This window comes from Chrysoperla carnea, chromosome 3, assembly GCF_905475395.1.
Source record: "Chrysoperla carnea chromosome 3, inChrCarn1.1, whole genome shotgun sequence".
Taxonomy (NCBI): domain Eukaryota; kingdom Metazoa; phylum Arthropoda; class Insecta; order Neuroptera; family Chrysopidae; genus Chrysoperla; species Chrysoperla carnea.
The window spans coordinates 4,588,416-4,602,747 of record NC_058339.1 but is presented as its reverse complement, the minus strand read 5'-3'; the positions used below and the strand labels follow the sequence as shown (position 1 = coordinate 4,602,747).

The window sequence follows — 14,332 nt, the reverse complement described above, 5'->3', positions numbered from 1 at the left end:
CTCTCCGCATGTAGAACAACTTTTATTGAGGACATTTTTCCCATGAACACTGTGGAAGTAATATTTATATACCTACAAATCTCTTTGAATATTTAGCTGGTGCATCACTCTAGACAAGCATTATATAATATGAGCAGCTTTAAGGAGGTTACCAAAAAATTAAAGTTTGCGTTTTTAACATATAAATCCTATATTGAAGTATTTTTAAAAGTAAGCTTTATTTTTTAAAAAGACTAATTTGGAAAACTAATATTTTCACTCGTTAAAAGCATGAAAAATATTTTCATATAAAGCAAATTATAACAAGCGGCGCTCGTTTTTCCTTAAATTACATTTAAAAGTGATGCAATGAATGGCATTTGTATGTTATCTCTTCTATAAGTGATTTTCTCTTAAATTTTTAGGAACCAATATTTCAAAAACTAATATATCGAAAAATTTTACTTTTAATGTTCGTATAATTTTCCCAAGTTCTAACAGAATCCCCTGTTAAAATTCGAAACGGAATCAACACTGTCTATGCATGGTATTTCAACAATTAACTCAGTCAATTGTTTGTTTCCACTTGTATTATTTAGGTGATTGGTGAAAAGCATGATATTTAAAAAAATTTGATTTGAACACATATAGCAAGGAACGTCCTTAAGTGATTAAAAACTTATTTGAATTTTGAACATAATATATAATTCTCCCCTCTGTGAACACGTTTTATCGACGTCTCTGATTGGATTATTATATGATAATTTGTATCGTGTGTTGTTTCTTATTAAACAAAACTTTAAAAAAATATATTAAATAACTAACAACATAACATGCTTGTATTTGTTAGTTTTCAAGTATTCTTTACTGAAGTGTTGTTGTGCAATAATATTTATCTTAAATAAAATCATTTTTATTAATTAATTATCCTCTAGTTTGTTTTTTTAAATTAAAGTTTATGTTTTTAATATAGTTCAGTATTTTATAAATAATAGCAACAATGAATGGAAATGCTAGTCAAGATGAACAAAATATTACATCAGTTTTAACATTTTTTGTGAATGGTAAAAAGGTAATTATATAATAATAACACCAACTTGTTTCATATTTTTAAAAACTTGTTTTTTATTTTTAATGAAAATAGATTTAGTTTTTAATGATTTATTAAGTCTTTGTGTTAGATTATTTGTATTTAATTCTTTTTAAATAATAAACATTAAGAATTACATTTAAGATAACCTTTTTAAGTTCGATTTAGATTAATTAATATTACGTTCAGCAAAAATATTTTTAAATCATATATAAAATGTATTATTGGCAGGTTGTGGCTATTTACATGGTACAGCTTACTAAATGACGTCGTTTTAACTACTAGTCTGAACTATTAAATTACTTGTCTAGTCTAGTCATTTAAATTTAGTTCCACTTTCTGCCACTTGACGCTGAAGTCCACACACTGTCAATATGGCGTCGATAGGCAACAATATTGTTGGTAGTTCTGACATTTTGATTTACGCAAAAAACTGTTTTTGAAACGTGGTATTCTTAAACAAAACTGTTTTTCAAAAGAGTTGCAGTACTCAGACAGAAACTATGACGACGAAATTTCAATTCTTTGAGAGATATTGTGGCAAGTCAGTCACCTTTTTTGGTGTTTTCGGGCATGCAACTTTGTTATCTTTGGTTTTTTTGGGATCTAGCGGTCTCTTTTAAGAGTACAGAAGTGAACTTGAAAATAGGAGCTATTTCAATTTACTCTGAGATTCGAAGTGCTGCCATGACAATCTTAAATTTAGGACCATTTTCATTTTTTTGTATGATTTTTCATTCTTGGGGTATGAGAACGAAACAAAAATTATCGCGTTTTTATTTTTGCGGAATATTTTATTATAGACGACATCACCAAAATTCACAATCTTTTTAACGTTTGTGTGTGTTTATAAACTTTTTGTGTGCTAGCATGTAAAGGCTTTCATTACTGTATTTTATTTTTTAAATGTTAACTTTTAATATAATATTATAAATAAATTAATAAATCGCATTTTTTATTGAATTAATTTATTTCATCAGGAGCGCACACATTGTGAGATATATTACAAATATAATAATATCTGTGTATCTGGCATTGGGGTGCGAACCTTTATGTATCAACGTGATATTTTTTCTAAAGAAATGCTTATAATGAGGCCATAACGTGCCGTCAAATAATTTTGACTGCCTAAATAATGGAATTATTGTACCTTAAGTTGTTTAAATATTTAATTTAGCAATATAATATGTTTTAAATTTCGATTTTTACTCCAGTTTCATTTATAATCTTTGATAATAATATTTCTTAATTAAATATTTAATTTTATGTTCATGTTATCATTTAAGCTTGACGACAGTTCATTAGTTTTTATCAAAAAATTGTTATCCAATATTTATTTCATCATAATTAAAAATCAATTTTTTCATTTTCTTGAGAATTGAAAATAAGCTTGAGATTTGAAAATTGGAAACACTGTTCATACGAGTGAAGCTCGTACTATAAGCTAATTTCGTTTGAAATTTGCCGAGTTATATTTTTTTATAATTAAAAACTTATCAAATTTGTTTCAGCATCATATCATAATATTATTTTATTTTACGTATTTCAAAATAAAAATTATAAACATGCATATTATTTTATTGACGTAAGCAATTAGTAGAGTGAAATTACGCCTTGTGTATGGATTAAAAGTTCGAGCAGTGAAACTTTGGGGTTTTTCTTTTCACATTAAAATAAGTATTTTTTGAAATTTTTTACTTTCCCGGAGTGGTGCAACATGTTTAAAAAACAAAATGGCGTCAAAAATGAAATTTTTTTCAGAAATTTTATCATTTTTATTTTATATTCGCAAAAGGAGACATCGGTGCATATCCAAATTTGGTAGGTTTGTAGTCCATGTTAAGAACTACTCCTCATAATTTTTTGGTGGGGTTCCGTCCCTTCCCCTCCCAGTTATATATATATGTATACATACATATGGTAAAACAGTTCATTTGACTATAACTTGAAAAATATTCGATTGATTTTAATGAAACTAATATCAATAGTAGGTTTTATTACTTACAACTTTCGGTTAAAATTTTAGCGAAATCCGTTAAATAGTTCGGCCAAAATTTCCAATTTAGGGAATTGTTTAAAATGGCTGCCATTTTATGCCATTTTGTCCTACGAGGTTAATTTTTTTTTTTAAATTGTAGCATTTTTTATTATCTTTCGATTTTATAATAAGTGGCTTACCCGTAAAATGAATCCTTGATCCATATTTTTGCGAAAAACGGAAAATTTAACACTTTCTGGAAATAATTGTTTGGGGGGTGTATGGACTGGCTTTGGGGGGTGTTTTTTGCTTTGGCATGAGAAAACTATTTTTAAAAGAGGTCTATATGGTTTAAAGCAAAATTTTTAAGTTTTAACCCCCGCGCTGTTAGGGGGAAGGGGTGTATGGAATAAATGTATCTTAAAAGATTTTAAAAAGAGGTCAAAATAGTTTAAAATGCTAAAGTAACTCAAAACTTAAGATGTTTTTATTAAAAGGTGTACTTATTTGGGCCAAAAGTTCGAGATCAGCGACCCCCAAAACCCCTTTTAAATTGTATGACGTATAAAGGGGTTTTGGGGGTCGCTGATCTCGAACTTTTGGCCCAAATAAGTACACCCCCTAAAAATATTACAATTGTTTTTGATAATCTATTGCAAAATTCGAGATCAGCGACCCCAAAAACCCCTTTATACGTCATAAAAATTTTGAATTTGCAAAAAATATGAAAGCGGGAGGGGAAGGGGTGGATGTTGTAAAAAGTGCTATATTAATAAAAGCATCTAAAATTTTGGGTTACTTTAGCATTTTAAACTATTTTGACCTCTTTTTAAAATCTTTTAAAATACATTTATTTCATACACCCCTTCCCCCTTACAGCGCGGGGGTTAAAACTTAAAAATTTTGCTTTAAACCATACAGACCTCTTTTAAAAATAATTTTCTCATTATGAGGAGTAGTTCTTAACATGGAATACAAACCTACCAAATTTGGATATGCACCGATCGCGATGCCTCCTTTTGCGAATATAAAATAAAAATGATAAAATTTCTGAAAAAAATTTCATTTTTGACGCCATTTTGTTTTTTAAACATGTTGCACCACTCCGGGAAAGTAAAAAATTTCAAAAAATACTTATTTTTATGTTAAAAGAAAAACCCCAAAGTTTCGCTGCTCGAACTTTTAATCCATATAACAGCCTTTTTTTGCTTAGATTTACTCCAGTAAATATTGTTCCTTAAAATTTAACTTACATCAATCATATACAGGATGTCCTCAAACCATCGAACCTATAACACCGAAGATGTATATTTAAATTATTTATTATTGTATATAAAAAAGTTACATAATGTTTATGTATTTGAAGGAGACGTTAGCTTGTCGACATAAATGGTCGAACTGATTATTGAATTTAGAATCTTGTTGATGTAAACTTGGTTTCCATATAAATTGTTTTTTAGAGGATAACTTGATTCCATTACATCATTCCCCCCTCCTTAAGATGAAGAAGGGACGGGCAGAATTCGAATCTGAAGAAGAATGGTGCAGTACAATTCCTTGAAGCAACAAATAATAATACATGTTGATTGTAAGTTGATGCGTATTATTCGCTGGGACATCGATCAGTGGATAATAACACTATAGCTGTGTAGCATCCAAAAATCAAAACATGTTGACATGTTGAGTGCAGATCGCCCCCTTTGACATAACTGCTAGTATCTTCGTCCATAATATTAATCATCATAAAAGTTTATTCCGAACTTAAATATAATCATTCCCATCACCGGAGATTCCTCGTTTCCAATTTTAGTCAATTTGGTATCGGAACCATTTTATAACACCGAAGATGTATATTTAAATTATTTATTATTGTATATAAAAAAGTTACATAATGTTTATGTATTTGAAGGAGACGTTAGCTTGTCGACATAAATGGTCGAACTGATTATTGAATTTAGAATCTTATTGATGTAAACTTGGTTTCCATATAAATTGTTTTTTAGAGGATAACTTGATTCCATTACAAACCAAACAGAAACTAAAAAAAAGTTTTTGTTGTTTTTAAATCTGACGCAGCGTTTACGATTAAGGTTTTATTATTTATCGTTTTAAATTTTAAGAATCACTCGACTAATTCATAATCACACCAATTGCCGCAGAGATAAAGTTTATTATTTGCAGAAAAATTTACGTGCAAAATTTACTCTAATCTGTATCTGTTCGGGCCATAGTCAACAGAAAGCAAAGACAAGTAAAGAGTCTTGTATTGCGCGCTTCATTAATCGATAATATGTAAAATCGGTTTTTTTCTTTATAAAGCTTTCTCCGACTCTGATCGGGTAAAGGACCAGTCTATTAAGTTGAATGGGATTTCAGACAAAAACATAGTAGTTAACTTGCAATAAGACAAAAATCTAAAATTTTTTATTTAAAAACAAAACCACATGGACAACCATTCTCTCGATTGCTTGCTCTTTTTAAAAAGTAGACTAACAATATATTTAAAGAAATTGAGGGATGATGCAAGGTGCTGCTACTACACTTTGTCCTATGTTATGTTTAATCTGAATTTGTAAAAGCTGTATTAAAATTTTTTGGGTCAATTAAAATTTATGATCTTTGCGTATAATGTGTGGACCCCTATGAAGATTAAAATTCTCCTATTTATTATTATTTAAAAACACACTCATCATATAAACATACTTATCAAATACTTTTTATCTGCACATTGATTACGAGATTTTAAATTTTAATTATATATTCATCAAAAGTATTCAAGAAAAATTTTACAAACACAAAATTTTACCAAAATTTCAAACAGCTGTATTTAGAATCGCAAATTTGCATTTAGAAACTTCTACTTTCTAATTTTGGGATCCATTGCTCAAAAATGTTTATCACACCTTTCCGCTCTGTCCGGAGAGTTGAAAAGATAAGAAATATAGGATCTTAAATCCACCATAATCAATTTTGCTTGGAAAGCAAATATTTTGGTCTAAAATGCTCGTACGGAAATTTTTTGAAAGTTCATTTTCATGAAGAATAAATAAACTTGAGTGGTCTTAAAGTTTTTAAATGTGCTGGTTTTTGGTTTCAAATTCGATGATTTTTAAAATTATCCTTTAATACTTTTGATGAGTATATTATTGAAATTTAAAAAAACAAACTCATAATCAATGTGCTGATAAAAAAAGTTTTTTTTTTATGATAAAATTATTATAATATGCTGAATAAATATAAAATAATATATCAAATAAACATTTAAGAAAAATAATCACAAAAAATCTGATATGATGTATCACATGACTTCCTTGTAAGCTTATCTACTAATCTGTTAAAATCAATTCAATTCTAAAAATGTGCGTTTTCATAAAAACGTACACATAGTTACCTATATAGTGCAGGCGCTGAGTGGATTCTGTATGCATTTACAGGTCCTACCGAATAAGAAGTGTATTTCGACGTATTTTGATCCGCTGAATCCGAACAAATATTTATATTATATTTCTTTTTTATTCGTCTTGATACGACAAATAGAACCGGAGATATGAGATAAATTTCAAACTTTATTTCATTTTACAAACTTGTCCCCCGAAACTAACTCCCAAAATTAGAAGTTAACCAAACGCTATATAAGTACCAATTATCAACTTTTTTCATTTTGTAAATTCGGAGAAAATGGATTCTTTTTTCATCGTTGATAACGGAACTCGGAAAGAATTGGACATATTAGTATTTCCCAAAACAAATAACATTCTTTCGTTCCCAATATTAGATATTACTAATAATGCCTTTCTTTGCATACGCGCTGGGTAATTATTAAAAATAACTCAAGGCAATCGACTAATAAATTTTCTAACCTATTGCTTGCATATTTATCACAAACTGTCAATAATAAATAAAAGCCAACATATTCTGTTCATCTAACGAAAAAATGAGGTACAACTTTGTAACTGATAGTGTTTTTCCACACTAAATGCATTATCTAATACAGTCAGGGTCGTATTTAGAATTCGGAGACACTGGAGCTAAAATTTGGTGGAGGCCCCTTAAATTTGTTCTAATTAAATAAAAACTTTGCATGATTTCTTATTAGTAAAAGTGTTGACAATATCATTCAAATTCATATTCCGGAAAATGTCGCTTTCGAAACTGAGAAGCATGAGATTCGATAAGCGTTCTTATAATTATAAGACTTAAGTCATCGACGTTCGCAATCTGTTCTTTATAATCTTTAATATTGCAAATGATCTTTCCCCACTGCAATTAGTTATCATCATCGATACTAACTCCCGGAATACCACTAAATTTAAATTTTAGCTAATTGAAATATTTTCTTATCATTTAGATTGAAGACAATGCTGTCGATCCAGAATGGACGTTGTTACAATATCTACGACAAAAATGTATCCTTTATCAAATTAGATTTAATTTTTCTAAATTGTCGAATTATAAAACTGAAATTTCCTTAACTTATTTCTTTGTAGTATGTTTAACTGGAACCAAATTGGGATGCGCCGAAGGTGGCTGTGGTGCTTGTACAGTAATGGTATCGAAATATGATAGGAAATTGAAAAAATTAATGTATCCTTTAAAATCAATCCCATATGTGTGAACAAAAAAAAAAAAGATGAAAGAAATCATATTTCCTTAATTCAATTTTAGCCATATTTCGGTTAACGCCTGTTTAGCTCCCGTGTGCAGTATGCATGGATTGGCTGTAACAACTATTGAAGGAATCGGAAGTACTAAACAAAAATTACATCCAGTACAAGAGCGAATCGCTAAGGCACATGGTTCACAATGTGGTTTTTGTACACCTGGAATAGTAATGTCAATGTACACACTTTTACGGAATATGCCAAAACCATCAATGCATGATATGGAAATAGCGTTCCAAGGAAATTTATGTCGATGTACTGGATATCGTGCAATTATTGAAGGGTATAAAACATTTACAGAGGAATGGGAATGTAATCGACAAACAAATGGATTTCAAATGAATGGTAAGTCAATTCAATTCATTGTACATTGCATGTCTTAAAAAAGGGGTAAGGAAAATGAAAGAGAAATGGGGGGGGGGGTATCCAAGGCTCATAACAACACTTTGGCTAAAGAATATGGACAAATATTTAATATATTTTTTTTACTGCAGGTAATGGTACATGTCAAATGGGTGAAAAGTGTTGTAAAAACATGAAAATTAATCAAAGTGAAGAACTATTCAATAAAACTGAATTTATTCCATATGATCCAAGTCAAGAACCAATTTTCCCACCTGAATTAAAATTAAATGATGTTTACGATCAGCAATATTTATGTATTAAAAGTTCAAATGTTGTATGGCATCGACCTCAAACTTTAAATCAATTATTGGAATTGAAATCGAAATATCCTGATTGTAAAATAATTGTAGGAAATACAGAAGTTGGAGTTGAAGTAAAATTTAAACATTTTATATATCCAGTACTTATTCAACCAAATCGAATTCCAGAATTAACCACAATTACAAAAGGACCTGGTGGTTTAACAATTGGAGCATCTGTCACACTACAAGAAATTGACAACAAATTACGCGAAGAAATTAAAAATGAACCAGAATACAAAACAAGAATTTTTAAAGCAATTACAGAAATGTTAAATTGGTTTGCTGGCAAACAAATTCGTAATGTTGCTGCAATTGGGGGCAATTTAATGACTGGTAGTCCAATATCAGATTTAAATCCCATACTGACAGCGGTTAATTGTGAAATCGAGTTACGTAGTCAAAAAAATGGATCTCGTAAAGCAGTAATCAATGAAAAATTCTTTACTGGATACAGGCGAAACATTGTGGATAAGGATGAAATTTTAGTATCCATTAATATCCCTTACACGACCCAAGATCAATATTTCTTTGCGTATAAACAAGCTAAACGAAGGGATGACGATATTGCTATCGTAAACACTGCAATTTTTGTCGAATTTAAAAAAAATACCAAAATTATTTCGGACATTCGTTTAGCATTTGGTGGAATGGCACCAACCACTGTAATGGCATTAAAAACACGAGAAACTTTAAGAGGGAAAGAATGGAATCAAGCTATGCTAGATGAAGCGTATAAAACTCTTCTAGAAGATCTTCCTTTATCACCTAGTGCTCCTGGTGGTATGATTCAATATCGAAGAGCCTTAACACTTAGTTTATTTTTCAAATCTTACTTACATATTTGTGAGAAATTTTTACACATTCCTGTACCAGAAAATGAAAAAACTGGAGCAAATACTTTTGACTATTCAGTACCGAAAAGTTCACAATACTTTACGATTGCACCAGATACCCAAGAAAAAACAGACATGGTTGGTAGACCTTTGGTACATGCGTCTGCGTATAAACAAGCTTGCGGTGAAGCTGTTTACTGTGACGATATACCAAAATATGCAAATGAATTGTACATGGCATACGTACTTAGCACAAAATCGCATGCGGAAATTATTTCAATTGATCCATCCAACGCCTTAGAATTGCCAGGAGTTCATGCATTTTTCTCTGCTAAAGATGTAACCAAAGAACAAAATTTAGTTGGTGCAATATTCCATGATGAGGAAGTGTTCGTGTCTAAAACCGTAACAAGTCAAGGGCAAATATTAGGAATTATTTTAGGCGATGATCAAACTATAGCTCAAAGAGCAGCCCGTATGGTTAAAGTGGAATATAAAGAGCTACAACCAGTTATTGTTACTATAGAGGATGCCATTAAACATAAATCATATTATCCAAATTATGGTCCAAGATTATTAAGAAAAGGTGATGTTGAAAACGCTTTTAAAAATCAAGTTGATCATATTCTTGAAGGTGAATGTCGTATGGCGGGCCAAGAACATTTTTACCTAGAAACACATTGTGCTTTAGTTATACCAAAAAAAGAAGATGATGAGCTAGAAGTTATTTCCTCCACGCAGCATCCAAGTGAGATATCGGTAAGCTCAACTACCAAATATTCTAGTCCGTCTAACAAGTACCTATATTCATAGAAAATTTTCTATAGTTCAGTATGTGTGGCGTTAATTACTTCAGTATTGTTAACCCTTCCAGCTTTTTAAAAAAAACCCGACAAATTTTTCGGTTACGGAATCCTAAACTCGCTCTTGAAACATATTTAAGAGCACTTTCCATTAAATTACCTTTTTCCTTAAAGTATTTTGAAGATCGTCGAAGAAAATCTATACTTGAAGAACTTTTTGAACTTTAAAATGTATTTCGAGCCTGATAATTTATCGAGATTATAATTTTATCCACGAATTAAAAAATAATTTTTATTACATTCCAGAAATTAATAGCACACTTTTTGGGAATACCCATCAATCGAATTAATACAAAACTTAAACGTATGGGTGGTGGATTTGGTGGAAAAGAATCACGTGGTGCACTAGTTGCGTTACCAGCTGCATTGGCTGCTTTCAAATTAAATCGTCCTGTTCGTTGTATGCTCGATCGGGATGAAGATATGTTAATAACTGGTGGTCGACATCCATTTTATTTTAAGTATAAAATAGGCTTTACTAAAGAAGGAAAACTTATTGCATGCGAGTGTGAAATTTATAACAATGCTGGTTATTCGTTCGATTTGTCTACTTCGGTACGTATTTAGATTCATTACTTCTGTATATGTTGTATCAAATAATCGAAAAACTCTTTTTTCATGTACAACATATACGTAATACAAGTTGCCTACTTATTAATAGTCGCTTAATAGTTCTTAGGAAGTTCTCAATAGCAGCTCCGATTTTGATAATTGTTTTTCTTAAATGTTTTTTTTTATACATTGTTTAAAATCAGAAACCTTTCAGAAGAGGCAAATAATTTGGAAGGGTAAAAGCCAATGTCCCGACTGATATATCAATGTCCAGCTTGAATCGCTAATGCAGATGGAAGTTTGAAATTTGGAGAGTATATTGACTTAATACTGTAGGTGTCATTTAAGGGAGAATTTTTCAAAATGTATCCCCTAAAAGGTTGAAAAAGGGGATAATAAACACATTCCACCCTGGTTTTATCAAAAATTCATCGGTCTATTTCATTTTCCTTTGGCCGAGTTTTGTTACATCTAAGAATATTATTGTTGATATATTTTTGCAGTGGCTTTGTAATCATGTGACGATAAATTTATCATAATTTATTTATTTTTGACTATATAGGTACTAGAACGAGCAATGTTTCATTTTCAAAATGCATATTTTGTACCGAATGTACTAGTAAAAGGATACGTGTGTCGAACAAATTTACCATCAAATACTGCTTTTCGTGGATTCGGAGGTCCTCAAGGCATGTTTCTGGCTGAATGTATGATACGTGATGTTGCAAACAAACTGAATAAGGATCCAATGGAATTAATGAAATTAAATTTGTATAAAGAAGGCGATTTAACTCATTATAATCAAGCATTAAATCATTGTACATTATCGAGATGTTTCGATGAAGTTGTCCAAATGTCTCAATATTATGAACGATTGTCTGCTATTCAGGAATTTAATCGGTAAGAATATAGTTTGTTTAAATTTCTCGTCGAGTCGAAACAGTGAGTTCAAAATGTGTGTTTTTTTAGACAAAATCGTTGGAGAAAACGTGGTATAGCTGTGGTACCATCTTGTTTTGGAATTGCATTTACAGCGTTATTCTTAAATCAAGCTGGAGCTTTATTGCACGTATATACAGATGGGTCAGTGTTGTTAAGTCATGGTGGTACTGAAATGGGTCAAGGATTGCATACAAAAATGATACAAATTGCCAGCAGAGTACTAGGAATATCACATACGAAAATTCATATCACGGAAACGGCTACAGATAAGGTACCAAATACATCTGCAACAGCTGCTAGTGCTGGTTCTGATTTGAATGGAATGGCTGTATTGGTAAGTAATCCCGCGTCGCCCAAAGTTATTTAAATGTATAATCTAATTTCGAAGAGTCAAAGATGTGCTTAACCAATTTTTTAGAACGCTTGTAATGTGATAATGGAACGCTTAAAACCTTACAAAGAAAAAAATCCAAAAGGTAAATGGGAGGATTGGGTAAATGCGGCATATTTTGATCGTGTAAGTTTATCAACAACTGGATTTTATAAAACACCAATCGATGGATACAATTGGGCAACTGGTACTGGTACGCCATTTAATTATTTTACGTATGGTTTTGCATCCACTGAAGTTGAAATCGATTGTCTAACGGGTGATCACAAAGTATTAAAGACTGATATTGTTATGGATTTGGGTGAAAGTTTAAATCCTGCGATTGATATTGGACAAATTGAAGGTGCTTTTATGCAAGGTTATGGACTATTTTGTATAGAAGAATTATTATATTCGCCAACGGGTACGTTGTACACTCGAGGACCCGGTGCTTATAAATTACCTGGATTTGGTGATATTCCAACTGAATTTAATGTATCGTTATTGAAAGGTGCACCCAATCCACGAGCAGTGTACTCTTCAAAGGTAATCAAACGTTTTTTATATTACAGTTAGCTTTTAGGGAAAATTTTTACGACCGTTCAAATAATTATTTGATTATTAATTTTTATCATTATATTTTTTTCAGGCCGTTGGTGAACCACCTTTATTTTTAGCATCATCAGCATTCTTTGCAATAAAAGAGGCTATTGCATCGGCTAGAGAAGATGCTGGAGTTGAAAAACATTTTAAATTAGATGCGCCAGCTACTTGTGCTAAAATTCGAATGGCTTGTTGTGATCATTTAACAAATAAAGTATGTAATTATTTTATAATTAAAATTATTGATTGTAGGATTGTCGAATATCCCACGTTTAACAATATTTTTTTTTTTTTTTTATTAACAGATACCAGAACCAGAACCAGGAAGTTTTACACCATGGAATGTTGAATTGTAAATGCCATATTAAAAGATTGATTAAAATGTATAAATTAATTTCCATTTGTATTAATTTAAGCAATATTTTTTATTAAATAAATTTATATTTTTCGTTATTAAAGATATGTTTTTTTAACTTGCCTATTTTTTCTTTAATAATATATAATTAATAACAAATTTATGCGACTAATAAATAAATAAATAAAAAATGAATAACAAAAATAATTCAGGCCTCTGAGCATAAATCATCCAAGAGGGTGTGGGGTTAGATCAAACTTTTGTTCATCATGTTAGGTCATAATTTCAATAAAAAACAAGAAACTCATTTTTCGAGTAAGAATTATGTCAAAATATGATATTCAGTCACTATTTTCCTTGAACCTAAGCATCCTGATGTCAAAAGCAGATAATTTTAGAGGTAAAATGCTAAATTTCCAAAAATTATTCATGTTTTAAATCTGATTTAAATCGAGTGCTGACGGGTTTAACTACGGAGTGTTTTGTGTAAATAAAATCACAATCTATTATTATATTTAAAAAAAATAATATTTTTATAGTACAATTTATTTAATGTAATGTTATAAAAAAATTCTTGATTAACTGGTGGTAAACTACCTGCCCTACCTCTCTTATAAGAATCTTTTTTTTCTTTCCATGTTTTTATACCTGTCCGACCGTTATAAATATTTTTTGAAGGAGGCGATTCAATAGAACCGTTGATAAAGTCAAAGGTTCCAAAGAATGTTTTTAAATTTTCAACTTTCTATATGGGAAATAAAAGACTTGGAATAGAATTCAAATTGAACAAAATTTCTCGATTATTCCATCATTCACATACCATACAAGTCTTACTTTATACTATGTATGATTTCCAAAGGCGAATCGTAATCCGTTGATTCGAAATTTTGCGACCAGAATCTTAGACGGCCAGAAAGGACCCCGCGTAATATATATTACGCGGGGTCATAATATTAGATAGGAAAATTATTTTTCGAGCTACGGGCAATATAACTACTCGTTTAGGGTGGGTTAGAAAAAGTTTCATAGAAAGTCAATTTCGTATCTAATATTGCGGGGTCTTTTCTCGTACTCTGGTTTGTACACTTTTAGTATTAACATTCCAAATCTCCTGCCTCCATTTAAATTAAACTTTAAAATTATTTATAATGGACCATAAACTATATGTTATGTAATAATATTTACTATAAATGACTTCCATCTAATATACAATAATGTGGTGATTTTAGGTATTCTGTACGGAAGCCGAAGTTGGTTCACCATCAATAAAAAAAAAAGTGTTCCTCATTAAGTCAAGAATGCCATTCATTTCATTACTTACTTTAAATGTATTTTATGGAAAAACGTGTGCCGTTGTTATAATTTTCTTTATGAGAAAATATTTGTGAATTTATTTAAG

At 30.4% G+C, this 14,332-nt stretch overlaps 1 protein-coding gene across 2 annotated transcripts; it reads left to right on the top strand.

The window, feature by feature from the left end:
* Positions 1 to 858: 858 nt before the first annotated feature.
* On the top strand, positions 859 to 12,988 carry LOC123296897 (xanthine dehydrogenase). 2 transcript variants are annotated; one of them, XM_044878596.1, is made up of 11 exons: positions 859 to 1,051; positions 7,396 to 7,453; positions 7,535 to 7,631; positions 7,713 to 8,018; positions 8,213 to 10,007; positions 10,358 to 10,666; positions 11,226 to 11,563; positions 11,633 to 11,939; positions 12,024 to 12,521; positions 12,625 to 12,792; positions 12,884 to 12,988. In XM_044878596.1, exons 1-11 carry the CDS (start codon positions 980 to 982, stop codon positions 12,932 to 12,934), a joined length of 3,999 nt encoding a protein of 1,332 aa, XP_044734531.1. In that variant the 5' UTR covers positions 859 to 979; the 3' UTR covers positions 12,935 to 12,988. The 2 variants fall into 2 exon arrangements, with proteins under 2 accessions (XP_044734531.1, XP_044734530.1); XM_044878595.1 differs by having other exon boundaries at positions 904 to 1,051; positions 7,713 to 8,053; positions 8,203 to 10,007.
* The last annotated feature ends 1,344 nt before the right edge of the window (positions 12,989 to 14,332 follow it).

What these genes read in the sequence shown, in the direction of transcription:
- LOC123296897 (XM_044878595.1), top strand. Translation starts at nt 980, where the DNA reads ATGAATGGAAATGCTAGTCAAGATGAACAAAATATTACATCAGTTTTA. An exon ending in ACAATATCTACGACAAAAAT is followed by an intron (nt 7,454 to 7,534) that starts GTATCCTTTATC and finishes ATTTCTTTGTAG; the next exon opens with TATGTTTAACTGGAACCAAA. An exon ending in GTGATCATTTAACAAATAAA is followed by an intron (nt 12,793 to 12,883) that starts GTATGTAATTAT and finishes TTTTATTAACAG; the next exon opens with ATACCAGAACCAGAACCAGG.